Below are 27,226 nucleotides of genomic sequence, written 5' to 3' on the forward strand. Positions count from 1 at the left end.
GACACTCCAGAATGGATTCTAAGATATCGTGAGGTTTTTTGGCTTTGTCAATTGAATCCACGTTTATGAGATCATTGTTCAAAATGTACTGTTTTCCTTATGAGATATGGTGAAGGGATTCATCTGGAAGCTATAAAATGTGTCTATTACATTTTCACAGTCCTGCCATGGCCATGACATACTTCGTTTATTACAAATATGATCAATTTTTATTTTTTAAAAGAAACGAACCGTGCACACACGCACAAACTTCCCCATTTCTTCAATATTTGAAACCGTACCCTAAAATCACTTTAACAATGGTTTAAGGAATGTGGAGTACGAACGAATTATCACTTTCCACTTTCCACTAACACAACCACCTGCCTCTAAACAACCCCAGCGAAGTACCTTCAAGAGCACAACGTACCAAAGTTGACCTGGCAACACTGAGAGAAGTATGATATTAGTGCGTAAAAGAGAAACATTACTGACACGCAAAATAGCCAGTGATCAGAAATAAATGTGCCAAAACACTATCTTATCATTTTGTCTAAATGTTTAATGTTAACGTTACTTGGATACGACTGTGTAAAAGGATGATGTCCAAGGAAAAGCGATCTTTAAAAACGATGTATCCATAGCTGCCTTTTGGATTTCTGCAGATGTGTCCATTCTCGTCTAAAACAGTCCTCGTTAGCTCTGATTTGATGTAAAAGTGTCCACGTTGTGAAGAGTACAAGGAGTTGCACGACATGTTTAAAGGCGGCCTCAAGACTTGGCGAAGGAGGGACTTTTCGACTTGTACATGTAGAAGTTATCTGGTACGCAGGCAGCACCTCCCCAAAACATGGGCATATAAAAGCTTCGGCCACCCGTTTGTTAAAGCAGTAGGGAGTTTCTGATAGGGTCTGTATTGGAGTTACACAGACCGGACCCTACCGTGCATGACTGGTGCTTCAGGACAAAAAAACAGGATTCCCCTTGCCTCAAAGAGTCTACATGTCTAATATTTAGACATGTTCAGCTTTGTGGATATTCGGTTAGGGCTGTTGCTCGCCGCAACAGTACTTTTGGTGAACGCACAGGGAGAGGAGGACGAGAGTGAGTATAACTTTTGTTACGCGCTTTTGAAATGATGCTGTGCAGAAAAGGAGAGACCGTTTGTTGGAAAAATGGAATTTAAAGTGGAATATGTGTGCTTTAAAGTTTTTCTCTCTTCGCATAAACGTGGCTCGAAAGATAACTATTTTTTCAGAGCATTTTTTTTTTTTCGTCCCCAACTACTCCCACTGCTTTCGGCGTTACATGGTGGATTCTCGCCTTTCTTTTGCCTGAGAGGCTGCGAGTCAGTTTCTGCGTGCCGTTACATGTTCTCAGCGCCTGTTGCTCGTGCACGATTGATGTCCTGGAGCGAAGGAAATTCTCGCAGCTGCAGCAGCGTGAACGCGCTTCTCCAGGGATGCAAAGGGATGGAGACACGCCATAGATCCAACCATTTGACAAATCACTGGACTTTTCTTTTTTTTTAAAAGACGGCAGCCCTTTACTTTTGGAATAAAAACTGATATCTTTAGAGAGGAAAAACTAGATCGCATAGGCCTATGTCTTTTTCTGTGCTGAAGGTTTATAGCCCCTAAAAGGTTGCATAAAGACGACTTTAACATCTGGATGTCATCAAGTTTCTCTTGAAAAAAGAACATCATTAGGATTGAACGACTGAATGTATCACGTTCTCTTAATTTGTCTGGCAGCATATTTTGGAAACCTACTTTTTTGTCAGTTCTTATTTTATTTTAAGCAATTTTTTTCGGTTATGATGGAAATATGTCGTCTGTTCTATATGGCACAGCTGAACGGAATATCTTACGTCCGCTTTGCAACAGTCTAGACATCCTTTAGTTGCAAGTCGATCCTGCGGCTAAAAATCATATTACGGTTATGGGGCGCCACCATGCGACTGAATGTGATACTGCAAGGGTTTTACTTGACCTCTGTAATTAGGCATGATGACGCCGGTCCAATTTACCCCCCCCCCCCCCCCCCCCCCCCCCGTTTCCTGAGAAAATAAGGGGATTTCATTCGAGTTCAAAAACACTCGATTTTACGTGGGTTACGTTTACGTTACAGAAATGTTGAATATACCTCAGTACTTACCTATAGTTTAACTTACATTTTCACTGTGGCATTATACTTATTTTTAAGTGATTTTAGCTCGACAATTGTATGCGTTCATGTCAAGGCTCACTGCTCTCCACAATCATGTATGGTACTGCGGGAAAGGCCATGGTTGGCCTTGATCCTTGAATAACGTTACCTCCGTAAATTTGCAGGAGCCTGTTTATAGAATCAGATTTACATTTGCTGTGTGTATTTTGGTAGTGTAGTTTTCACAATTGACACGATCCGATAAGGTCCGATTTCTCCGGTAATAGAATCATGACATTCCCCGTAGATAATTACTGCTTCACTTGTTTTTAACCATCATATTACTTACCTATAGTAAATGCTTGCAAGGTCAAACAGATCACTGTCTCAAGCGCATGTTGTGCTGTTGTCCTGCGCAGGCACCTACGGCAGCTGTACGTTGGACGGCCAGTTGTACAACGACAAAGATGTTTGGAAACCCGAGCCTTGCCAGATCTGCGTCTGCGACAGCGGAAGCGTCATGTGCGACGAGGTGATTTGCGAGGATACATCCGACTGCGCCAACCCAGAAATCCCCGACGGTGAATGCTGCCCCATCTGCCCCGAAGGTACAGCTGTTCCCCCTCATGTCGACCTCAGCATCATATTCCCCACCTCCCCACCTCCACCCCCTGCCGTATCGCTCCACCCTACTCTCTGCTCCTTCATGTTCTCAGGCCATAGGCTCACACCGGTGCCCTCCAGGTGACCCAGACTTAGTCTGAATGCTCCCTCAGAAACCTGTCGGGAAACGAGGCAGGGTTTAACACCACCCCTCCCTCCCTTAAAGAAGAAAAAAGTGGAAAAGGGACTTTGGCAAGGATATCCCTGAGAGAAAGATGTGCACCAGATTCCTGGATTATGTTTGGGTTGTTGCTTTACAGCTTGGATTGGACAAAAAAAAAAAAATAGCAGGTTTATGGTTGCTTTGCCTGACCTGTTTAAAAAGCCAAAACAAACCAGAATTTTTTAATTTAACATCTCATTCTTCACTGACACGGTCTCCAATGAGAACCCATGCACATTTTAAACACATTTTGTTTTTACATTTAAAGTTTAAGAACGCTGGTGGTGGATTTATTACATATGAGAACAAACTCTTTGATGACACTTTTCTGTTTTCCATTTCATTCCCCTCACAGACCGAGAACCAGGCCCCGAGGTTAGTTATCATGACATTGAACACAACCTTTAAACTATTCATTACACATGTACACACACACACACACATACACACACACACACACACACGTACACACACACACACACACACACACACACACTGAATGCTTTTGTTTGTTTCACCCTACAGCCTCCAGTTCTTGAGGACGGCGAGAAAGGTGACACTGTAAGTGACACCTCATGCTTTAATGTTTTCTGACAAAAAAAATTATGAAATATTTATAAGAATAAACATATCAGCTGTTTTTAACATATGGCATCACTCATTTGCTGTGGAAGGCTGAGTACTAGATTCCTACTGGAGTAGTGAATAATAATAATAATAATAATAATAATAATAATAATAATAATGATAGTAATAATAATAATAATAATAATAATAATAGATGATAGGTGTTGTTTTGATATTTAGTGTTTATGCCATTGGATTACACAGATTTCTCAAGATGAACTGAATCCATATACATTCCGTTTAAGTTCAGGAGTGTTTTAGAATGTAATAGTTTAATATAAATAAGCTTAATTTGAATGGAAATAGATTAATTTGCCAATGGTGATCACTCTACATGTTAACTGATGTAAACACTGAACAATCATGTCTATTCAGTAGTCTGTAATATGTGACAATGATTGGAGACCCTTAACACAAAGATGGCAACATAATGATGTCATTATGATTGACATTCTGACCTTTGACCTTTGTGACTTGTTGTCTGTAGTATAAAGCTAATGTATGCAGAATGTGGAGAAATGTGTCAGTAATGGGGAGACTGCATGAAAGACGTGATGGTGATTCATACTGACGGACGCTTTGTCTTAATCGTACGTAATTGTTTAGCGGTAGCATCACCTAGGCACTCTGTAGGAACAAAACAGAAGTGCTTGACACACTACATCTCTCTGATCTGACCTTCAGTGATGAGAGAAACTGTTGAACTGTTGACCCTAAGTGATGACCTCCTACCTGTCGCTTGTCTCAACTGCTCTCCCCTTTGTCTGCGGTTCAGGGTCTTCCAGGGTCTCCTGGTAACGATGGCATTCCCGGTCAGCCCGGTCTTCCCGGTCCCCCCGGGCCTCCTGGACCCCCTGGCTTCGCTGGAGTGAGTAGCATAACCCTCAGGATTAATGTCTTCTCCAAATTTGTGTGTGTGTGTGTGTGTGTGTGTGTGTGTGTGGGCGTGAAAGTGTGTGTGGTTGTGTGTGACCCACAATGAGGTATTTCCATCTAAAGCCACAGGCTGTAGCCTTGTAAATAGAAAGGTCAGTGTAGGTGTAGTAGTGCTATAAAATGAAGGGACATCCTTACACACACACACACACACACACACACACACACACACACACACACCCACACACACACACACACACACACACACACACACACACACACACACACATCCAGGTTCTCGTCTGGCACGGATCCACATTACAGATGTCAGCGTGTTAAACAGGGTCACCGTTAATACTGATTTCTTATTGGTTGACAGTAAGCAGTAGCAGTTCAATGCTCATGGAAATAGCAGTCACCATCAGTTATAGTTTATAATGATATAATCTGAATAGTAATGAATAGTAAAAATTGCAAATCATTATTTACTGATAAATAATTGAAAAAAAGGTATGAGACGACTGATAACAGCATTAAGATATGGTGTCATAACCAGTGCTGGGATTCGTGTATAAAAATAATGTCTTCACAAGATTAGATGCATCTCATCCTGAACATAATGGCCTCTGCCTCTGTCTTGTTCCTATTTATTGCCCACTGAGAGACCTCACTGAAGTTCACCTCACTCACGCATGTCAGGGTCAGTCACAAGGACAACTGTTTTATTTAGAAAATAGTTGGGTGTGAATGTAACCTGCACTTCAGAGAGGGGTTCAGTTGAAATGAATAGTAATGTTGCATGTGTTAATCAGGATCTGGAAGGCTTCTGAGTGTAAGGTCCTGTGTGTAAATGTGGTGTGTGTGTTCTTCTGAGTGTAAGGCCCTGTGTGTAAATATTGTGTGTGTGTTCTTTTGAGTGCAAGGCCCTGTGTGTAAATGTTGTGTGTTTTTATTCTCTCTAGGACTTCAGAACAGCTTCCCAGATGTCCTATGGTGGTGACAAGTCCAGCGGCCCAGCTCAACCTGGTCCAATGGTAAGGACTTCTCTCCTCTACACATTACGTCAGTCCTTTCCCCATATAATTTTGGTGTTGAGAGAGACCTATTGAGTAAGCTACTAGGCTTCGCCTTGTATTTAGGGCACAGTGTCACCAGCTGAAGGTCTCCGAGTAGCCTTAGCCTCTCCACACAGGCCATGATGAGAACAGACAAACCAAACTGGACTTGTTTTACGTTTCTAGTACACAAAGCCGAATGTCTCAAAAGCTTCCTTCAGTTTGTTGCAAGGATCACCATGTTGTTTTATTGTCATCGTTGGCCATGACTTGGTGAACTAATGAAAGATTTCCAGCAAGATATGCAATGAAAAATGCTTAGGACAATGTTCTACTGAACATGCCCATCTCAAAGTGTTTCCTCTCTCTCCTTGATTGTCTTGTGTGTTTAACTTGTCTCCCCCCCCCCCCATAGGGCCCCATGGGTTCTCGTGGTCCCCCTGGACCTGCCGGATCTAGCGTAAGTGTTTTTTTTTTCTCCCCTTTTACTGAAATGTGTGGCCCTGGTTTACTTATCTGCCCATTATTTAAAAAATGTCCATCTCTAATAATAGACAAAACAAATCTAAGACTCCCAGAGCAAGTCCTCAGTGATCAAGCATTGCATGTGATGTATTAGATATATCTTTGGCCGCAGCAGGCTTGTGTGAGACAGAACAAACATATCAGTATAACAGATGAAACGGGAGATTAAGTGTTTATGGTCGGAAACCAAGTTTCAATGGCAACAGCTGTCAGCTACAAGTAAACATATGTCAATGTAATACGCAGACTATTATAGTAATAGTTTTCACATGACAGGGTGCTTAGTAGATTGTCCTGTAGAGCAGAATGAACAGCAGCACTATGGAGTAGATCTTTGTTGTTTATTAGCCTGCACTCTGGGCCATTTTGGTGTCATGTTTATATAAAACTGCCATTTTAGCTCCATCTTTTCTTCTACCAAAAGAGCACACAGTTGGATAACCCAATAATTCAGAATCATATTCTGTGAATGAATTATTTAGACACAGTTTCCTGGTCCAGGTTTTCTGGGATACCTAAGCAAATAGTTCCTGTTAGGATCATGTCCAGCCAGCTAGAGACACACCCAGTCTCACAAACAATGGCCAACTAGAGAGTTGATCACTGATTGTTGATGATATTGATGGTCGATCAGACTGATTGATCTGTGATTGCCTTTCTCCCTCTCAGGGCCCTCAGGGTTTCACTGGACCCCCTGGTGAGCCCGGTGAGCCAGGTTCACCTGTGAGTATGAACGTTTACCTGTCCTCAACTTACCTGTCTTTACATTACCTGTCCTCACCTTACGTGTCCTTACATTATCTATACAGACATTATCCGTGCTCACATAACCTTACTTGCTGTAGTGACCCAGATTGACTCGTGTCACTTACTCAAACAACACTTCCTGCTCTTAAAGAGCCCACTTTCACCTAGTACACACACACACACACACACACACACACACACACACACACACACACACACACACACACAGAAGACATTTTCACACACAGCCCCTCTTTTTCCGACATCACCGTTTGTGCTGTTTGAGGAGCCCTGTTGTGGTTGAATCTCGGTCAAGTCTCACTTGAGACTCTCCTGATTCTCTCCTCTGTCTCATAGGGTCCCATGGGTCCTCGTGGTGCAGTTGGTCCTCATGGAAAGAACGGAGATGATGTGAGTGATGTTACTCTGGCCAGCAATCACTTCTTTTAAAGATCACCTTCATGTAACAGTGGTCTGAAGAACAGAGATTCTAATCGATGTGTGTTACGACCTTAAGTTAAGAGTGTATTACATGTCAGATATGATCTTATTAAATGTCTTTGCTACTCATTCTATACTGTTGTTATGACATTGGTAATTACACAGTGAGTATTTTTAACTGTTGAGAACTTTTATGTTGCTTATAAAGTGTCTCTGATTTTCATTTTTTTTTCTTTGTTTAGGGTGAGGCTGGCAAAGCTGGTCGCCCCGGTGAGCGTGGTCCCTCTGGTCCTCAGGTGAGCATCACACACACACACACACACACACACACACACACACACACACACACACACACACACACACACACAAACACACACACATTTACACACACACACCCTTTCTTTGCCTTTCTTTCAACACACACACACCCTCTGGACAGATGCTTACTCAAATACACACACAAACACACAAGCAGCCTCAGTCACTTCACCATTCCCCATCATCTATGCAAAACCCATAACCTATAACAATTCTTCCAGCCTTATTGTGATGACTGCTTTGCATAAAGGTCATGTTCAAAATGGCTGCCATGTAATGTCATAAGATGGCCCTGTCCTAATTGCTCCCTTCTCTTCTCTGCAGGGTGCTCGTGGATTCCCAGGAACCCCCGGTCTTCCTGGCATCAAGGGACACAGAGTGAGTCCTCTTCCTCAGATATGACATCAGATGTCACAACCCCGGAGATGATGACCCCGTGACCTCTAACCGACGTTTCTCTTTTCTTTCCACAGGGATTCCCCGGTCTTGATGGTGCCAAGGGAGACGGTGGAGTTGCTGGACCTAAGGTACTGTTCTGAGTCCAGTAAAATTAACATAATTATTATTGAAAACATTAACATAAAGTCCTCTTTTCCTCTAAGACCAAATGAGGATGTTCATCACATAGTGTTTAGACAGTGTTTGACTGCATATATCTAATTTCTGAGTAGTTATTTGGCAATGTAGTTTAGACAAGTGAACAGATCAAAGCAGACTCAAAGCGGAATCTGTTTGACATGTTTTGGGGCTGAACTGCCATAGTTGTGGTGGTGTGAGCCCTCAGTCCTTCTCCATGCAGCTGACCTGACGGCTTCTGTCTCTGTGTTGTGCTTTAGGGAGAGGCCGGTTCCGCTGGAGACAATGGAATTGCTGGTGCCATGGTAACCTTCCCTTCCTACCTCTCTCTCTCTCCATGTCTCTCTGTCTTCTCTCTCTCTCTCTCTTTCCATTTTCTTTTTGTTTTTTGTCACTATTTCTATATGTCTCCTTCTCTCTCGCAAAAACAGTGACAACGTAAAGCCATACGAGAATGCAATTTGTGTCTTGTATATTCACCCGGCTGATGTGTGTGTGTGTGTTTCTGTCTTTCCCTCTCAGGGACCCCGTGGTATGCCCGGCGAGAGAGGTCGCCCCGGACCCCCTGGCCCTGCTGTGAGTCCAATTACCCACAATCCTCTCTGTGGATACACAAAAACTCACAAAAAAACTCATTTAGCATTTCACTAGCTGCATCAACATGGCTGCATCAACATGGCAACATGACAGGCAACCATTTAAAATAAATCACAAGCAAGACACGTGGTGTAAGAAATATATTTAGGAATTTAGATTACATGGGGATGTCAATTAGTGGCGTTCATTCAGCTATATCTTATATATAAACAGTGATGGACAGTGGAGAGTTTTCACAATACACAAATATTACATTATTTGAACTATGCATATACAGAGGAGAAGTGGACAGAGTTAGAGAAGATATCTCATTCTGCTCAGCCCTGCCTGCCCATCACATGAGTGGCTTAGCAGCTGACTGCTTTTGCTTTGGAATATGAGGAATAGGCTAGCTGAAGATTTTGTCAAAACTGTTGAATGCATATCTTCAGCTTCAAAAACGATAGTGAAACTACATCAGCTTCCTGATAGTGATCACTGAAAGAGATGCTGTAAGTGAACAATGGAGTATTTTTTATTATTTGAATATTTATTATTATTTATTATTTGTATTATTTGAGTGCCTCCTAGGCTCAGAACAAGACATATTTTAAATGGACGCGTCAGGAAAACTGGAACAGGCAATGTTTAGCCCATGAGCAACAACAGTGTGTGTGTGTTTGTGAGTGTGTGTGTTTCACTGTGTCGACTTTTATAAAAGGAAGGGAGGGTTAGCAAAGTGTGGGCGACATTAGCAAGAGCTACGGAGGTCAATTCCCATAGACTGGAGAACGGAAGAATAAAACAGCATCCCTAAGATTAGCATTTTAGCATTTTAAGGCATTACTTCCCTTCATCGGCGCATGTCTATGTCTCAACTATACAATTTTTGACAGTCTGAGAGTGTGTGTGTATGTGTGTGTCGTTGCCATCATTTTGTGTTCAGTTCAATAATCATTTGTTTGTTTGTTTATTGTAGGGTGCTCGTGGTAACGATGGTGCTGGTGGTTCTGCTGGACCCCCTGTGAGTGTTTTCACAAACAACAACAAACAACAAACTACACAACACATCAAATAAACAGCACAGCAATGGAAGCATAACAAACCACTAGTCGTTTTTGTAGGCATGACTCATTCACAGGACTGATCTTTTTGTGCATATCAATATAGCATAGTAGCTAAAAGCTATATGGTCAAAGCAACTGGTATCTAGTCATAGGTCATGCTGTGAATTATATTTATGTGAGTAATTTATATGAAGTGAAAGTCCATGTTTACTCAAGTCATACCCCATTTACGATGCCATATTCTATAATATATATATATATATATGTATATAATGTTCTAGTTGTTTTTACTGTATATTAATTTGTCTCATTGTTATAGGGACCTACTGGCTCTGCTGGACCCCCAGGATTCCCTGGATCTGCTGGAGCTAAGGTAAGGTTTACACACACACACACACACACACACACATGTACAGACACGTACAGACACAGACACATACGTCTCCTTTTATCCAACATTTGAAATCCAACATTGATCAACTATAGCTATTAATCAACAATATAACAATAGAAATACACACTATGACAACAATGACCATAACACAAATCAACATTCCAACGGTATATATCAGTTCATTGGGATTGTAAATATGCACACACACACACACACACACACAGACACACAAAACACATAATACCTCAACTACAGTATGACACACACACACCAACAGAAAGACCCCCCCACACACACACACACACCAGTTGAAGCACCAATTGACACACACACACACACACACACACACACACACACACACACACACACACACACACACACACACACACACACACACTCTTTCAAAGTCTCCACATACACACATCTAACCCCTCTCTTGTCCCCCTGGTACCCTGCAGGGAGAGACTGGCCCTGGAGGCAACCGTGGTTCCGAGGGACCCGCTGGATCCCGCGGAGAGCCCGGTAACCCCGGACCTGCTGGTTCTGCCGGTGCTGCTGTGAGTACCACTCAGAAGTGCACAGAGATATGACCTATGACTCTTGACCTCTTGACCTTGACTCAACACCTGATCTTTCTCTCCTCCCAACAGGGTAACCCTGGATCTGATGGTTCTGCTGGTGGCAAGGGTGCCACTGTAAGTGTTATTTTCTTTTTTATATATATATTACCTGTTATTCTTTTTTAATCACTTATTTTATTCAGAGGGCACCCCTCACTAAATCAAAACTTAGAAACAATAAAAAAAAGAAAAGATGATTTGGTTCTTTATGCTCAGATGAAAGCTGAATATGCTCTTCTAGCTGGAGGCCAGCTGTAATCACAGCGCCCCCTGGTGGTGGTGCCCCTGTGTGCATCCACTTTAATGGACCGTTATCTCCACTCACATGTTGACTGCAGGGTTCTCCTGGTATTGCTGGTGCTCCTGGCTTCCCTGGACCTCGTGGACCCGCTGGTGCAGTGGGAGCAGGAGGCGCCCCCGGCCCCAAGGGTAACAACGTGAGTATCACCCCCCCACCCCGGAAGCTGTTCCGTTCATACCCATCTGCCTAAACTAAAGAGGATAACGCAGTCCATACATCACCCACAGGAGAGGACAGAATGAAGAGGATATATTACTTCCGTCAGCTCATACTTTTACAGTTTTGTAGGAGATATTGCAGATAGCATGATTGGCAAAAAATAAAAATACAGACAAAGATTTGAATAGGTTTCAAAGGTGCCATAAGTTCACATCCAGTTTCTGCTGGTCAACATAGCATTCTTAACGCTCATCACATTCAATTAAGCATTCTTAACGCTCATCACATTCCATTTATAATCTAATATGCAATTCCAGGTGCCAGCAATAATCTCCGAAAATGATTATGATGAGTTAAATATGACGTGTGTGTGTCTGTGTGTGAAACCGAAACTGAAACTGAATTGGTTGGGTGTGTTCTGGCCTAACAGGGAGATCTCGGTGCCCCTGGATCTAAAGGAGAGCCCGGTCCCAAGGGAGAGCCTGTGAGTATATTTACTTCTGATCTCACTCTATAAACCCATTTCAGTTGACCTTGATTTCACCTTGATGTGACCTTCCTGTGACCTCTTGCCAGGGCCCAGTTGGAGGTCAGGGACTTGCCGGTCCCGCTGGTGAGGAGGGAAAGAGAGGCGCTCGCGGTGAGCCCGGTGGTGCCGGTCCCGTTGGACCCCCAGGAGGCCGTGTACGTTGAACTTGTCATTAAATAATCTCATATCACTTCTACCTGTGACACAGTGTACCCCAAAACTATGTCCTACTCGCTCAGTCTACACATACTCTCTTTTCTTGTTAGTTACTAAGCTTCCACTGTTATCACTGTCACCATAGCAACCACAATCCTTTAGCATCTGACCATTTCTGATATTTCTTGGTGACAACAAATGAAAGTGTCTTATTATAACTGATTATGATTGATTAGGTATTAAATACTGATTGTATTGATTAGGTATTGATTGTATATGCTGTGCCCAATAGGGTGGCCCTGGAGCTCGTGGATTCCCTGGTGCTGATGGATCTGGAGGCCCTAAGGTTAGTTCAGCTGCCCACACACACACACACACACACACACACACACACACACACACACACACACACATATTTTGACGTACTTTGAATTTAGCCAGTAGATAAATGCAAGCAGTATTGCATGGTTAGTGTGTACAGGATATGAAAATATTAAATAAATTGTAAAATATTAAATATTGTAAATATTTAAGTAGTTTTTTTTCTTTCACACAAATCAATCAACCTGTCTGAACAGTTAAAGTAGCCCAACACTCCCCTCCTCTGAATTCCCTTACTGACACTGGATGGGAGCCGGCGCTGTCCTCGGTCCTGAAGTCGCTGACCGTTCTCACCTCAGTGGAGACGTCAGTAGGCTTTAGCAGGCATTTAAATGCCCTGTATCTTTCTCTCTCTCCCTCTCTCTCTCTCTCTCCCTCTCTCTCTGCTAGGGAGGACCTGGTGAGCGTGGTGCCAATGGCGCCATGGGTGCCAAGGGTGCAACTGGTGAGGGCGGACGTCCTGGAGAGCCTGGTATGCCTGGATCCAAGGTGAGGGATACATCAGTGTTGACTTCTGACCTGCTACATCTCTTTTTCTCTCTCTCTCTCTCTCTGCCCATACATCTCTCTGCCCATATTCTCTGTCTCTCCTTTCTCTCTCCCTGCCTGTACATCTCTCTCTGTCTCTCTCTCTCTCTATCTTTCGCTCTCTCTCCCTCTCTCCCCGTACTCTCTGCCTCTCTCTGCCTCTCCTATCTTACCCTCTTTCTCACTCTGTCCAGACTATCTTATAACCTAAACATCGTACTCTGTTCTGTTCTGATATTCTATCTTGTATCTTTGTCTCTCTTCCTCTACCTCCTAGCATTTTATAACCATATCTCTCCATCTCTTTTCAATCCATCCACTCTTGCTTCTTCATTTATTCTGTCAGTTTTTTGTCGTCTTCGATGTGCTTGAATCAGAGTGTTTTAGCATCTTTGTCCTCTTTCTGCCTTGTAGGGTATGACTGGTAGCCCCGGTTCTCCTGGACCTGATGGCAAAGCTGGCTTTTCTGTAAGTACAAACAAACAAAACAATCACCATAGTAACTCACATTCATAATAGAATAATGGAATAATTATTCTCCTCTTCTGCTTTCTGGTACTACATTATACCTCTCATACTGCTGATGCCTCTCCAACCTGTATTCTGATTGGTTAATTTTCCCCTTTCTGCTCTCTGATAGGGTGCCTCTGGACAAGATGGTCGCCCCGGACCCCCTGGCCCCTCAGGATCCAGAGGTCAGCCTGGTGTGATGGGATTCCCCGGACCCAAGGGACCTGGTGTAAGTTCCAGCTTAGTCCTTTCAAATAAGATTTAAAGTCAACCATTAAGTAATTCATTTGTTTTTCTATATATTAGTTATATATATATATTTATGTACACATACAGTATCTAACCACAATCTCTGCACTATGTAAGGGCATGTTATCTCAGCATGCAATCCCATACTCTGGTGTTTATTCTTTTCCTCTGGTTGTCCTCAGGGTGAGTCTGGCAAAGGTGGTGAGAAGGGACCCGCAGGAGCGGTCGGTGCTGTTGTAAGTGACCCACCTCCGTATTTATGACGACTAACATGACCAGATAGGGCTGCCATTAGTCATACCATCCTCACAATATACTGTTATACACGCAAGGCAAGTAACAGAGAGCTTATAACATAGGGACATAAGGTTTAAATGCAACACAAATCAGTTTCCTTAACAGAGAGCTTATAACATAGGAATATAAGGTTTTAATGCAACACAAATCAGAGCAGCTTCATTGTAATTGGTGTGATTGGTCAAAGTCAAATATGTGGTTTGTTTCTTTTTTTCTTTCAAGGGTGCCCCCGGTAAAGATGGTGATGTTGGAGGACCTGGAGTACCTGGACCTGCTGTAAGTATGTTTTATGGCTATGGAACCCTGCTGCCGGAGATGTCATGGTCATTAGCCGTGGTAGCAACCATAATAATTATACATCCAAAACTATTGCTATTCCTGAATCTAAAGTTAGAGCACATAACTGCCTCTTCCTCTCAAATCGACAGGTATGGTTTGCATACCAAAACCTACTCAGAATTGGTGTATCAGCACATCCTGAAATGATCTATTGCAAATGTGAATAAAAATGTCATAGAAAATTCATAGTACATTCATACTGATGATAAAAACGGATTATCAGCATAACTAACAGGTCATTAGTAGTGTACGCTGGCCGGATAGGAGCTCATTACAACACTGTTCCTTCCCCTAACAGATTATTGATTATTGTTGTGCTGATGTCACTTCTTGTTCTTGTTCCTCTACAGGGACCTACTGGAGATAAGGGAGAGGGCGGTCCCTCTGGCCCACCTGGATTCCAGGTAGATACATTGTACACACACACACACACACACACACACACACACACACACACACACACACACACACACACACACACCCACACCCACACCCACACACACACACACACACACACTCACACATCTGTTGTTTATTAAATGCCTGAGAAGTTTTCTCCACAACTAAGTGTAACCACTTGTTTTCTTTTACAGGGTCTGCCTGGACCTCAGGGAGCTACTGGAGAGTCTGGCAAGTCTGGTGAGCAGGTGAGTGCTCCAGAGAACCCATCCCTTCAGCAGCACACACACACACACACACACTTTACTCATTCTTTATAGGATCAATCATGTTAGCTTGTCTCTGATACCTTGTATTATGTTTGGACTGCTAAATATCTATGCTACCTACTCTATATTTCGGTTTACACTTATAGATGTCATAAAATGTGTCTTTAAGAGTATTTTTTTTCTGTGAACGGAAGTGACACACTCTCCCTCTCTTCCCCACACAGGGTATGCCTGGTGAGGCTGGTCCCTCTGGACCTTCTGGAGCAAGAGTAAGTGACTCCCCCAAACTACATTCACACCCCATCACCCCAAAATGACCTTGCGTGCCTCCCGTGAAAAAGACGTACCTCCATGCTGACAGGGTGCTTTCTGTCCGCTTCCTTCCCCAGGGAGACAGAGGCTTCCCTGGAGAGCGTGGTGCCAATGGCGCTGCTGGACCTATGGGAGCTCGTGGTTCCCCTGGTGCCGCTGGTAACGATGGTGCTAAGGTACGCTAACAGGAAAAATGCAACGGAAATAATGTTAGGTTATGGTTTAAATATTTAGTAGACACTTTCATGTGAAGTGACTCAGAAATAATCATATACATGGAGAATTTGAACAGTTCCAAAAGCATATATGTGACAGGATGACTTTGAACTCTGTGTCTAAGCATCCCACATGCAGAGAGCAGTCAGAGCTATGCTAAACCCTTAAGACAATATACTGTTGATCTCTGCACAGATGACGAATCATTATCCATAACTTCCTTTTACGATATGTGGGTTATTTTATGTCATATTAACTCAGGCACTGCCATTCCACCTGCCCTTCTCTTTACATGCCGCTCTCTTACTCTTTCTTCCGCTGATACGGTTCATTTCTCCGAGGATTAGCTGCTGACTCACTTCAGGTCCCCAGTAACCAGTCTGTTTGCAGGTTGTTAGCGTTAGCTCATTAGCATTAGCTCATCGCTCATTAGCATTGATGCTCTCTGCTGTCCCTCCCTCTGGCTCTCCAGTATGTTAGAATTATTATGGGTGCCCTTACTCATCTCTTTCTGACTCGTCACTGTGTCAGGGGCAATAACGGCCCTTTGCTTCCTCTCTCTACCCCATAGGCATTCTTCCCCATAACCCTTTTTAAAACATTTATTATTATTATTTTTTTATTATTTTTACATATTTTACATACATTTTATATTACTTTAACTCCCCTTTGCCATCTCTCTCTGTCTCTTCTGTACGTTGTGTTTATTTTGGATGCCCTCTGGCAACCCTTGTCCTCGCTCTCTGCCTCTCTCCAGTATGTCGTGATACATGTGTTTGCCCTTTGATGACCCTTCACCTCTCTCTGCCTCTGTCTCTAGGGTGAGGCTGGTGCTGGTGGCGCCCCCGGTGGCCAGGGACCCCCTGGCATGCAGGGAATGCCCGGAGAGCGTGGTACTGGTGGTATGCCCGGACTCAGGGGAGAGAGGGTGAGTGTGTCCACCACACATACCTCAAAATGAAAGCTCAAAGTCAAAAGTCAAAGTAGCTTTATTGTCAATTACTTTGCATGTCAAGACATACAAAGGAATCGAAAAGGACGTTTCCCACTCTCCCACGGTGAAACATATAAAGTGCACAGGCACAACAACAGATAAGACAAGACATGTCCTACATATAGATATACATATAGATATAAACATACAGATACCTATATGTGTATCTATATGTAGGACATGTCTTGTCTTAACCAAGCTGACTCTGGACCTGATAAGGCTCTGATCTTACCAGAGTGGTTCTGGAGTTAGCGGCAAGGCATGCAGGGTTGGGAAGGTTACATTTGAAGGTTACAAATGAGTTACTAGGTACCCTGTAATAAGTAGTATAACTTGTTTAAATACTTAATCAAAGTAATGTAATGTATTGCATTTGATTACTTTTTGATTGGCAGAGGAGATGTGATGTAAATACCATATGGTATATATATACCACACCATGTAGTGAATATGAGTAAATTCATTGTGGAATATTTGACCAAATATCATATCACATTTTTACTAAACTGCTTGATTTAACTTCCTTTTTTATGCAGTATGCATCGTGTACTGTGCAGTATCACAGATACAATTATCCAGAGCCAGGCCTGTGGCTAAGGCTAACACTAACCCAGAGATAGTGTACATTAGATGTGGGCCTGTGGCTAAGGCTAATGCTAAGGCTAACCCAGAGGTAGTCTCCATTAGGTGTGGGCCTGTGGCTAAGGCTAACACTAACCCAGAGATAGTCTACATTAGATGTGGCACTGTGGCAGAATGGTAACCCAAAGCTGGCGACATTATGCTATTGCTAATGCCTTCCCTCTTCCTGACTCTTAGGGAGAGGGTGGAGTCAAGGGACCCGAAGGTGCCGCAGGCAAAGATGGCTCCCGCGGTATGACTGGTCCCCTCGGACCTCCTGGCCCCGGTGGTGCCCCTGGAGAGAAGGTGAGGGCACGGACAATGTTTTCTATGTTTATTGTTTGTTTGTAGTCAATTTTGATTTTAATATTTCGAAAAGGAAATGAGCTTAACATATCTTGATGAAAAAAAATATTTTGAGATTCACTAGTTCATTTCAGTAGTAAACCAGAGTCCATGTACCAGTGGACACCAGATAGTCAACATACTAGCATCAGACTAACATCCTTTCTGGGGTTTTTTTTCACCTGTTTTTTATTTTACATTGCTGTGCTTTCTCTTCTCCTCCTGTGTAATAGGGCGAGGGCGGACCTGTCGGACCCAATGGACCTGCTGGTGGTCGTGGTTCCCCTGTGAGTACCCCTCTCCACCAGGCTCTACTCACAACTTCCTGTAGTTAATTTGACCAGTTAGCAGATCAATCAGCTGTTCAATAAGAATAGTCAGCAGTCTGAAGGGTCATTATGGCTTACATGAAACATGGAGATTTTGACATAGCTTGTAATGTGTTGTTAGCCTATGCTTGAGACTGACCTTTGACCTCTGTCAATCTACACACTCTTAGGGTGAGCGTGGTGAGGGTGGTGCCCCTGGACCTGCTGGATTCGCTGGAGCCCCAGTGAGTACACCCCATCCTTTCTGCCCCAAAGTCCGCTTCAAAATTAGATGCTTACCCCTTTTGTAATGGAAAGCATCATTTCTGTTATTGGTCTTGACTGTTCTGTTGCCCTTTCCTGCTGAATGAGGTTATTATAAAAATGAAATGTACCATCAAACCATTCTACTGCTACTTCTACAACTATTCCACCACTACTACTAGATTCTGTGTAAAATAATGGTAATACCTTTGTAATTTTACATTTCAACCTGACCTGGTGTTACCTGGTGATGAGCCTATGTGCCATGTCCACTCAGCTCGTCCTCCTCTGTGTTGATGTATAGGGCGCTGATGGTCAGCCGGGTGCTAAGGGAGACAAGGGAGACACAGGAGCCAAGGGAGATGGTGGTGCCCCTGGACCCGCCGGAGTTGTTGGAGCTGCTGGACCTCAGGTAAAGGACTACATTACCCAGACTGCATTACATGCAGAAGAACATTTACAAAGGAATTATTATCATTATTATTATTATTATCATTATTATTATGTTTATGGTGCCTTAATAAAGATGTATTTGTGTAGTTTTAAGCGCTTTGAACTGCATTGTTTTGCATGAACGGTGCTATACAAATAAAGTTTATTATTATTATTATTTATGTTTATCTGTGTGTTCATGTTTATGTTTAACTCTACCCCAGGGACCTGCTGGTGCTACAGGAGCCAAGGGAGCTCGTGGTGGTGCTGGTCCTCCTGTAAGTGCCTCCACTCTCTCTGTCCCTGGATCTCTCTGTAGTTCAGATACTCCCATCCCAACTCGAACATGTCAGGGTTCAGATACTCCCATCCCAACTCAAACATGTCAGGGTTCACATACAGCATCCCAACTCAAACATGTCAGGGTTCAGATACTCCCATCCCAACTCGAACATGTCAGGGTTCACACACAACATCCCAACTCAAACATGTCAGGGTTCACATACAGCATCCCAACTCGAACATGTCAGGGTTCAGATACTCCCATCCCAACTCAAACATGTCAGGGTTCACACACAACATCCCAACTCAAACATGTCAGGGTTCACATACAGCATCCCAACTCAAACATGTCAGGGTTCACATACAGCATCCCCAACTCAAACATGTCAGGGTTCACATACAGCATCCCCAACTCAAACATGTCAGGGTTCACATACAGCAACTGAAAGTAAGAAATCTGGTCCTGATGTGACAGGGGTTGGTTCAGTGCTAGATCAAGGCCAGATTGATTTCCCTGTCTGTCGCTGTTAGTGATAAATAGTAATTGATGATGATAATTGATTGATGTCATGATGCACTTTCATTGATAATGAATAAATCATTTTCAATGCTCATCTCATCAGGGATTGATGATCAACAATAGATTTTTTTCAGAACTTTTTCAGTAGTCATCTGAACAATTTAGATGTACTACATGGGTAGCGGTTCAGAATATCACTCATGGGCTTTTGTGTTTTTGACAGGGTGCTACTGGATTCCCTGGCGGTGCTGGCAGAGTTGGACCTCCCGGCCCGCTGTAAGCCTCCTTAATGACCTCTTCCAATCACTTTATTTGTTTATTTGTTCTGGAGTCACCATTCACTGATGATGCTTTCTCTCCATCTCTGTATTTCCTTGTTTCTCTCTTGCTTTCTCTCTCCATCCCTCTCTTTCTCTCTCCATCCCTCTCTTTCTCTCCATCTCTGTATTTCCTTGTTTCTCTCTTGCTTTCTCTCTCCATCCCTCTCTTTCTCTACATCCCTCTCTTTCTCTCTCCATCCCTCTCTTTCTCTACATCTCTGTATTTCCTTGTTTCTCTCTTGCTTTCTCTCTCCATCCCTCTCTTTCTCTCTCCATCCCTCTCTTTCTCTCCCCCTTAGGGTGTTTCTGGACCTCCTGGCCCCAACGGACCTTCAGGAAAGGAGGGACAGAGAGGCGCTCGTGGTGAGAAGGGAGCCGCTGGCCGTCCAGGAGAGGTTGGCCCAGCTGGAGTCCCCGGACCTAGTGGAGAGAAGGGTTCCCCTGGTAGCGATGGACCTGCTGTAAGTATCCTCCTCTGTGTTACTGCAGGTTCGAGACTGTCACACACACACACCACTGGTGGTTGTTGTTAAACTTTCTATTAAGTGCCCTTAGGTAGTATGGACTTCATAACGAATTGTGTAGTAGTCTGCACGTCATACTTAATACAGCAGCAGTATGTTTTTTATATTAGTACATGCTGCAAGAATGTGCACTTTGGGCTAAGGTTTTGATTATCAGTATGTAATAAGTTGTATGTACATGAGAGATATGCAGTATTATTAATTACTTTCTGGAGTTACCTGCAAAAGAAGAGTTCATATAGAGTGGGTCAATGGTCCTTGCTATGGGTACACACACACACACACACACACACACACACACACACACAGTAATGTGCCCAGCCACTAGCAGGCATGGTGACAAAGCTCTGCCTCATCTCTTTCGCACAGGGCCCTCTGGGATCTTCTGGACCTCAGGGTATTAACGGAGGACGTGGTATCGTTGGTATGCCCGGACAGCGTGGAGAGAGAGGATTCCCAGGCCTGCCTGGACCCGGAGTAAGCACATCCATTGACGCTGGACTTCCCTCACCTATTCTGTTCTGCTCACTGGGGGGATTCTGGAACTTCACCTGATAAATTCAATTCAATTCAATTCAATTCAATTCAATTCAATTCAATTCGAATCAATTCAATTCAATTCAATTCAATTCAATGAAATTCAATTCAATTCAATTCAATTTTATTTATATAGCGCCAAAACAATACAATTGTCTCAAGGCGCTTTGCAGAGCCCAGTGCCTGAACCCCCTTAGAGAAATGTGAAACCTTTATGGCCCAGAAATGGCATTTTGCCGACTGACCTCTTGCCATGTGCAGTTGCCCGTCAGGGCAAGTAACTCATAATGGTCACTGCAAACTTTACATTTGTATTAGATTTCGGTTAACCTATTTAGAAGTGTGGGGTTAAAAAAGAAAGAAAAAAAAAGACATTTCAGAGTTGCTTTGTTCCAGTCTTATAGCCAATCTTTCTCTCTGTCCAGTCTTATAGCCAATCTTTCTCTCTGTCCAGACTTTTTGTTTACATTCCTGGTGTGCTCAGGTAGCTCTTCCCCATGAAGTCATACCTATTCTCCCTCCTCCCTCACTAGGGTGAGCCTGGCAAGCAGGGACCCGCTGGACTCTTTGGCGAGAGAGGAGCCCCAGGACCTATGGGCCCCTCTGGACTGACTGGTCCTCCTGGTGAAGCCGGCCGTGACGTAAGGAGATCTCTCAACACACACACACACACACACACACAATTATAATAATAATATTAAACACAATTTTTAAATAATTCATAATTTTAGTGGAAATCTCTGACCGCCCACTCCATGTTTTCTGCATATACAGGGATCTGTTGGTAACGATGGTGCCAGTGGTCGTGATGGACCTGGAGGCCCCAAGGTACAATATCCTCTTCGTTCACCCTCTGCTGCACAACAGGAAACACTCTCGCGTCACTTCCTGTAGTTCTGTCAACATGCAAAGCATGTGGACTCCTTTACAGGACTGAAACGGCAGCTATCTTATGCTGTACCTACTTATGTCCCTTTTGCCTACACAATGCTTTTAACGGCTGAATATTTACCCTGGTTTGCATTCAAGGCTCCCTGTGAATAATAATCCCTCATAATATCCTCCCCTGTCCGCTTTAGGGAGACCGTGGTGAGACTGGTAATGCTGGCGCCCCCGGCGCTCCTGGTACCCATGGACCCCCTGGCCCCCTCGGACCTTCTGGCAAGACTGGCGATCGCGGAGAGGCTGTGAGTACCTGTGAACTCACCTCTATCTGATTTGTCTTTGTTACGCACGTGTGTTTTGAAGACTGAAGGAAAATACATTTGAAAGACATTACACTCTTAAGTAGAGAAGAGGAGACTCACATCTTATCTCTCTGTCTTTTTATTTCTTGTTTTTATATTTCTTTATATTTCTTGTCTTATCTCTCTTTCTTTCTCTCTCTATTCAGGGTCCCGCTGGTAATGTTGGTCCTTCTGGTCCCGCTGGTGCCCGTGGTGCTCTTGTAAGTCAGCAGTTGAAGCAAAATACCCGAACACAAATAAACCTTCTCAAATAAACCTCAAGATTCAGTATACTTTTAGCACAACCTTCTCAATCAAACCTCAAGATTCAGCATGAATGAGAATGTGTTTTTATATCACATCTTTTTCTCTCCCTCTGTGTTTCTGTATCTCTCTCTCTGTCTCTCACTTTATCTCTTTTCCTCTTTCCATCTCTCTCTCTCTCTGTCTCTCACTTTCTTTCTGTTCCTCTTTCCATCTCTCTCTCTCTTTCTCTCTCTCTCTCTCTCTCTCTCTCTCTTCCCCTCTCTCTCCTTCAGGGCCCTGCTGGTGGCAGAGGAGACAAGGGAGAGGCTGGAGAGGCTGGAGATAGAGGCCACAAGGGACACAGAGGATTCAGTGGAATGTCTGGCCTGCCTGGACCTCCTGTGAGTACACATTAAAACAAGGATCACACACACACACACAAACGCACACACACACACACACACACACACACACACACACATTAACACGAGGATCAAATGCAGGAGAATCAGTTCACCTTGACAGGCAAAGAGAAAATTGAAGGATAGAAGAGAAGAGAAGAGGAGAGGGGAGGAGAGAATTGAAGAGGAGAGAGTCATCAGGTCGCTGGTCACGTGCAAGTTCATAAGTGCAATATTGAAAAAGAAAGGAACTCTTAATCATTTTAGTAGATTCTAGGCGTAGAGTGGGGCTGTTAGACCATACCAACACCTGTTTTTAATCATTCAACAATGACGTCACACTTACATTCAATTTTAAAATGTTGCAGGTAAATAATGATATATATGATTAATGATACAGGTTGCTAAATTCTGCTTTGAGAATCCCAAGTTGTAAGAAGTAGTGAAAACATGTTTTGGTTTGCACATTAAGAGTCATAATGGACATAGACATACACATGAAACAAAGATACCCTCATTTACAGGCTTAAGGGTACCCTTGGTTCTTATGTGTGTACATTTGTATTCTATCATTCATAGGGTTCTTCTGGAGAACAAGGACCTGGCGGAGCTACCGGACCTGCTGGACCCAGAGTAAGTACTGAAACAAATGGCCTAATGCAACATATGTATACTGTCTACTGTACTCAGAATTGGATAGATATTAGCATTAATATTTGCACTGAAATAGGCAGGTTTCTAGTGTTTTACATTGGCGCTAAACTGCAAAGATATAAATAGCATCACCTCGTGACAATTATAACCTGTCTCACAGGGACCTTCTGGATCCAATGGAACACCAGGAAAGGATGGCATGAACGGTATTCCCGGACCCGTTGGACCCCCTGGACCTCGTGGTCGTAATGGAGAGATGGGAGCTGCTGTAAGTGTTTGACCCATACTCATACCCATACTGTTATATTGTTATATACGTATATATATATTGTTATAGTTATCGTTGGCAGTGTGGGCAGACCTTGAATCCTGAAATTGCCTGGATCTTTTGATTCAACCTGATGCTGGGTTTCACCCCAACTTTTCCAACCCTTCTTCCATCCTCTGTTCACCATCAGGGTGCTCCCGGCACACCCGGACCCCCAGGCCCCCCTGGACCTCCCGGTTCCGGCATGGACTTCTTCCCTCAGCCCCAGCAGGAGAAGGGCCCAGACCCCATGCGCAGCTACAGAGCCGACGACGCTGGCGCGATCCGCGACCGTGACCAGGATGTGGACACCACCCTCAAGACCCTGAGCCAGAAGATCGAGAACATCCGCAGCCCCGAGGGAACTCAGAAGAGCCCCGCCCGCATGTGCCGCGACCTCAGAATGTGCCACCCCGAGTGGAAGAGCGGTGAGTGACAGCTGGCCCTTGACTACCTCCCTCCAGTCCAGAGTTTCTCAGTGGGGCCCAATTACAGTACTCAGTAAAGTAGTAGCACTACTTCATTTTGTCAATACAGAAGTCGTATTCTATGGGCCTCTGCTACAGCAGTTTGTACCGCAGTAGCCCTCTCATACCTCCACACCCCCCCCTTCCACCTGCACCTCACCCCCTCTTTCCATCCTTTCTACTGAGCTGGTCTCAAGCAGATGGGTCCCCCCTGTTGAGCTGGGTTCTGCTCAAGGTTTCTCGTCTATTGTTACTGGAGTTATATATCACTCCAGTAGGGGAGTAGGTGATGCATTTTGTTCAATATTCGATTGCTCCATTACAGTTAAATGAACTACTGGCATAAGATGTATTTGTGCTCTAACTAGTATCCATATGTCAAGCTGTGAATGAGGGTTGTTAATGAGCAATTAAACTTAGCTGGTTTTATCTCCCGATAGGATTCTACTACGTCGACCCCAACCAGGGCTCTCCTCTTGATGCCGTCAAGGTCTTCTGTAACATGGAGAGTGGCCAGACCTGCATCTACCCATCCCAGGCCAGCATTCCTCAGAAGAACTGGTACACAAGCAAGAACAAGGACAAGAAGCACGTCTGGTTCAGCGAGTCCATGCCCGAGGGCTTCCAGGTAAAGAACAGGAGACTGGGGTCGTGTGGGACGTTTAAATGATCAGTGTTAGAGGGCATTTTAGTTTTCAATTACCATGCTGCATCCAAACTAGTGCAGTACATTTATACAAAGTTGTGGGATACAAATGTTTGTGGTTTACAAATGAATGTGCTTAGTTGAGATACACATTTACTGAAGCTAAGGCTACAGATTATTGGAAAAAATGTCTGAAGAAGAGTACATTCCTACTTCTGGGTATGAACCATCAAATGTTTTCCCACCTTGTTTCTCCGACTGTAGTTCCAGTATGGCAGCGATGGCTCCGATCCTGAGGATGTCAACATCCAGCTGACCTTCATGCGTCTGATGTCCAACGAGGCGTCCCAGAACCTCACCTACCACTGCAAGAACAGCATTGCCTACATGGACCAGGCCTCTGGCAACCTGAAGAAGGCCCTCCTGCTGCAGGGATCCAACGACATCGAGATCAGAGCCGAGGGCAACAGCCGTTTCACCTACAGCGTCAGCGAGGATGGCTGCACGGTCAGTGGCCCTTCTCTGTCTCACTCTCTCTCTCTCCCTCTCTCTGTCTGGTCCTCTCTCTTTATCTCTCTCTCTCTCTCTCTGCATGGTCAGTGGCCCTTGTCTCTCCATTCATTGAATGTGTTTTAATTCTAGGGACAAGGGGCAATTTTTTTTGATTAATTTCTTACAGGACCTAGTAACATAACATAACATAAAACTTATTCTATGAATAATACGAACTTATTATATGAATAGTTTTTCGTAAAAAAGGGTATTTAATATAAAGGTGTGTGAATTTTGGCATTCAGGCACAATTAAGTTGTTTGGGTCCTTGCATGGCTTTAAGGGCAAATACGGATGATTTGGTACATTTAGGTCCTGGTTATGTTGTAAATCTGTTACTGAAAAACTTACATGATTTCTTTGCTTCCACAACAGTCACACACTGGCACATGGGGCAAGACAGTCATTGACTACAGAACAACGAAAACATCTCGCCTGCCTATTATTGACATCGCTCCTATGGACGTTGGTGCTCCAGATCAGGAATTCGGTGTGGAAGTTGGCCCAGTGTGCTTCTTGTAAAAAGAGAAATCTGGACATGAAAAAATTGTTTTTTTTTAGCAGTCATCTCTAAATCTTCCTCTATGCATTAAAAAAAAATCGGTCCACCTGCTTCACACTACATTCCCGAAGACAGTGTTTCAACCTTGAAAAAAAACGTTCTGCTTTTTTTTGGGCTTTTTGGTTTTGGATTTTTTTCGAGGACCACTACAACATCCAGCACCGACACCAAGGACACTCAGAACTTTTTGTTTTGTTTCAGCTGACAACAAGAAAATAATATATACTTGTGTAAAGTGTACCCCGCCCCTCTGGAGCTCCAAAAGAGTGAAGAAGAAAAAACCAACAAACAACGAAATGAAATACTGGTGACTTTTTTTTACCACTGCGGAAGGACAATGAAAAACAAGCAAATGCTTTGTACCATTTTCTGGTGATAAATAAATTTCAAAAAAACGACAGCTGAGTGTCTTGTTGTTGTGCCTACAAGGGGACAAAGATCCAGAAAAATAACATTGTTCTTTGACAAAGTTACACAGGTATTTTAGTGGAAAGGGAAGAGTTAATTGTTTTGCTACCTCAGTAAAGGAGACCAGACAACGCATGACCATACATAAGACAACACAAGAACTTTGTCACGAACCCCCAAGGGCAGGTTTACACTTTGTCACAAGTAATATTTAACGAGAAAGAAAAAAAAAACATCAAAAAGAGCAACAGCTGCAAAAAGGTGCTAGTTCCTTTAAGGTCACAGCGGTGGTGTATTACTGATAGCTACTGTGAGGACATCAACCAGACCACTTGGTGCTAAATGTCGAATGTTTTGCCTGCCATTGAGTGCAACTATTTTCTTTTTTTCAAACGTTCCTTTGAGTGTCGATGTCGACCAAAAAAACTGAAGCAGGAAGAGGTTGCTGTGGATGTGAAGCATGTTTTCGTGTCTAATGCAGACCAAGCAAGTGGACTGGTTTGTCTCCCCTCCTTCAGTCCCCCCCCCCCTTAAATGTTCTGTCCCATTCTGCTGGTGTCTGTTTCTGGCTCCTCCGCCTCATTTAATGGTTGCTATTTTTCACCAAATCATCCTCCTCTGTATGTTTTATGTTTTGATTATTTTGTTTGTTTGATTTTTTTTTTTTAGAGAAAGGTCTTTTTTTTTTTTTTTTACAAAACTGAAATGAGGCAGAAATTAAAACAACAAAACAACAATGCAAAAATATCACAGAAACAGACACCGCTGTGATTTCTCCCCAGAGGATTTGTACTTATTTTGTACATGTATGATAATTCAAGATGTTTTTAATTATTTTGGATGCTGAAATAAAGCATGTTGAGTGATAAAACTGAATGACGGTACATGTCATCTTGACTCCCTGCCCCCCCCAATCTTTCTCTAATACTACAATTAAACAAACTCGAATGCTTTCACGCAAACAATCATTCTTTTCCATGTCTTTCTTAGACTTGAACGGTAGTTTGTGGTTGCACAGATAGAGTTTGTGGTTGCGCAGATAGAGGGATGCTTGTTATTGTTTGTACTTACATTCACTTGTATTCATTGATCAGACACTTTCATCCAAAGCCACAGTAGCTCGTTTTTTTTGTTAGCTTAGCTTAGTTTTTGCTAGCTAGATTTGTTAGCTAGTTTGTGAGCTCCTTGGA

The 27,226-nt window shown here is 43.4% G+C and overlaps 1 protein-coding gene across 1 annotated transcript; it reads left to right on the forward strand.

The window, feature by feature from the left end:
- The first annotated feature begins 853 nt into the window (after positions 1-853).
- col1a1b (collagen, type I, alpha 1b) lies at positions 854-26,028 on the forward strand. Its single transcript, XM_031560650.2, is given in 50 exon segments — positions 854-1,083; positions 2,547-2,800; positions 3,503-3,514; positions 4,356-4,448; positions 5,419-5,490; positions 5,927-5,971; positions 6,706-6,759; positions 7,141-7,194; positions 7,467-7,520; positions 7,867-7,920; positions 8,016-8,069; positions 8,379-8,423; positions 8,641-8,694; positions 9,674-9,718; positions 10,081-10,134; positions 10,614-10,712; positions 10,806-10,850; positions 11,114-11,212; positions 11,666-11,719; positions 11,812-11,919; positions 12,213-12,266; positions 12,692-12,790; positions 13,244-13,297; positions 13,470-13,568; positions 13,771-13,824; positions 14,108-14,161; positions 14,575-14,628; positions 14,818-14,871; positions 15,117-15,161; positions 15,282-15,380; positions 16,241-16,348; positions 17,234-17,341; positions 17,614-17,667; positions 17,880-17,933; positions 18,257-18,364; positions 18,609-18,662; positions 19,410-19,466; positions 19,806-19,967; positions 20,400-20,507; positions 21,101-21,208; positions 21,342-21,395; positions 21,647-21,754; positions 21,961-22,014; positions 22,333-22,440; positions 23,020-23,073; positions 23,255-23,362; positions 23,553-23,829; positions 24,309-24,496; positions 24,779-25,021; positions 25,442-26,028. Coding segments are annotated over 50 exon segments (4,362 nt in total). The 5' UTR covers positions 854-998; the 3' UTR covers positions 25,589-26,028.
- The last annotated feature ends 1,198 nt before the right edge of the window (positions 26,029-27,226 follow it).

Source organism: Clupea harengus, chromosome 23, assembly GCF_900700415.2.
Source record: "Clupea harengus chromosome 23, Ch_v2.0.2, whole genome shotgun sequence".
Taxonomy (NCBI): Eukaryota; Metazoa; Chordata; class Actinopteri; order Clupeiformes; family Clupeidae; genus Clupea; species Clupea harengus.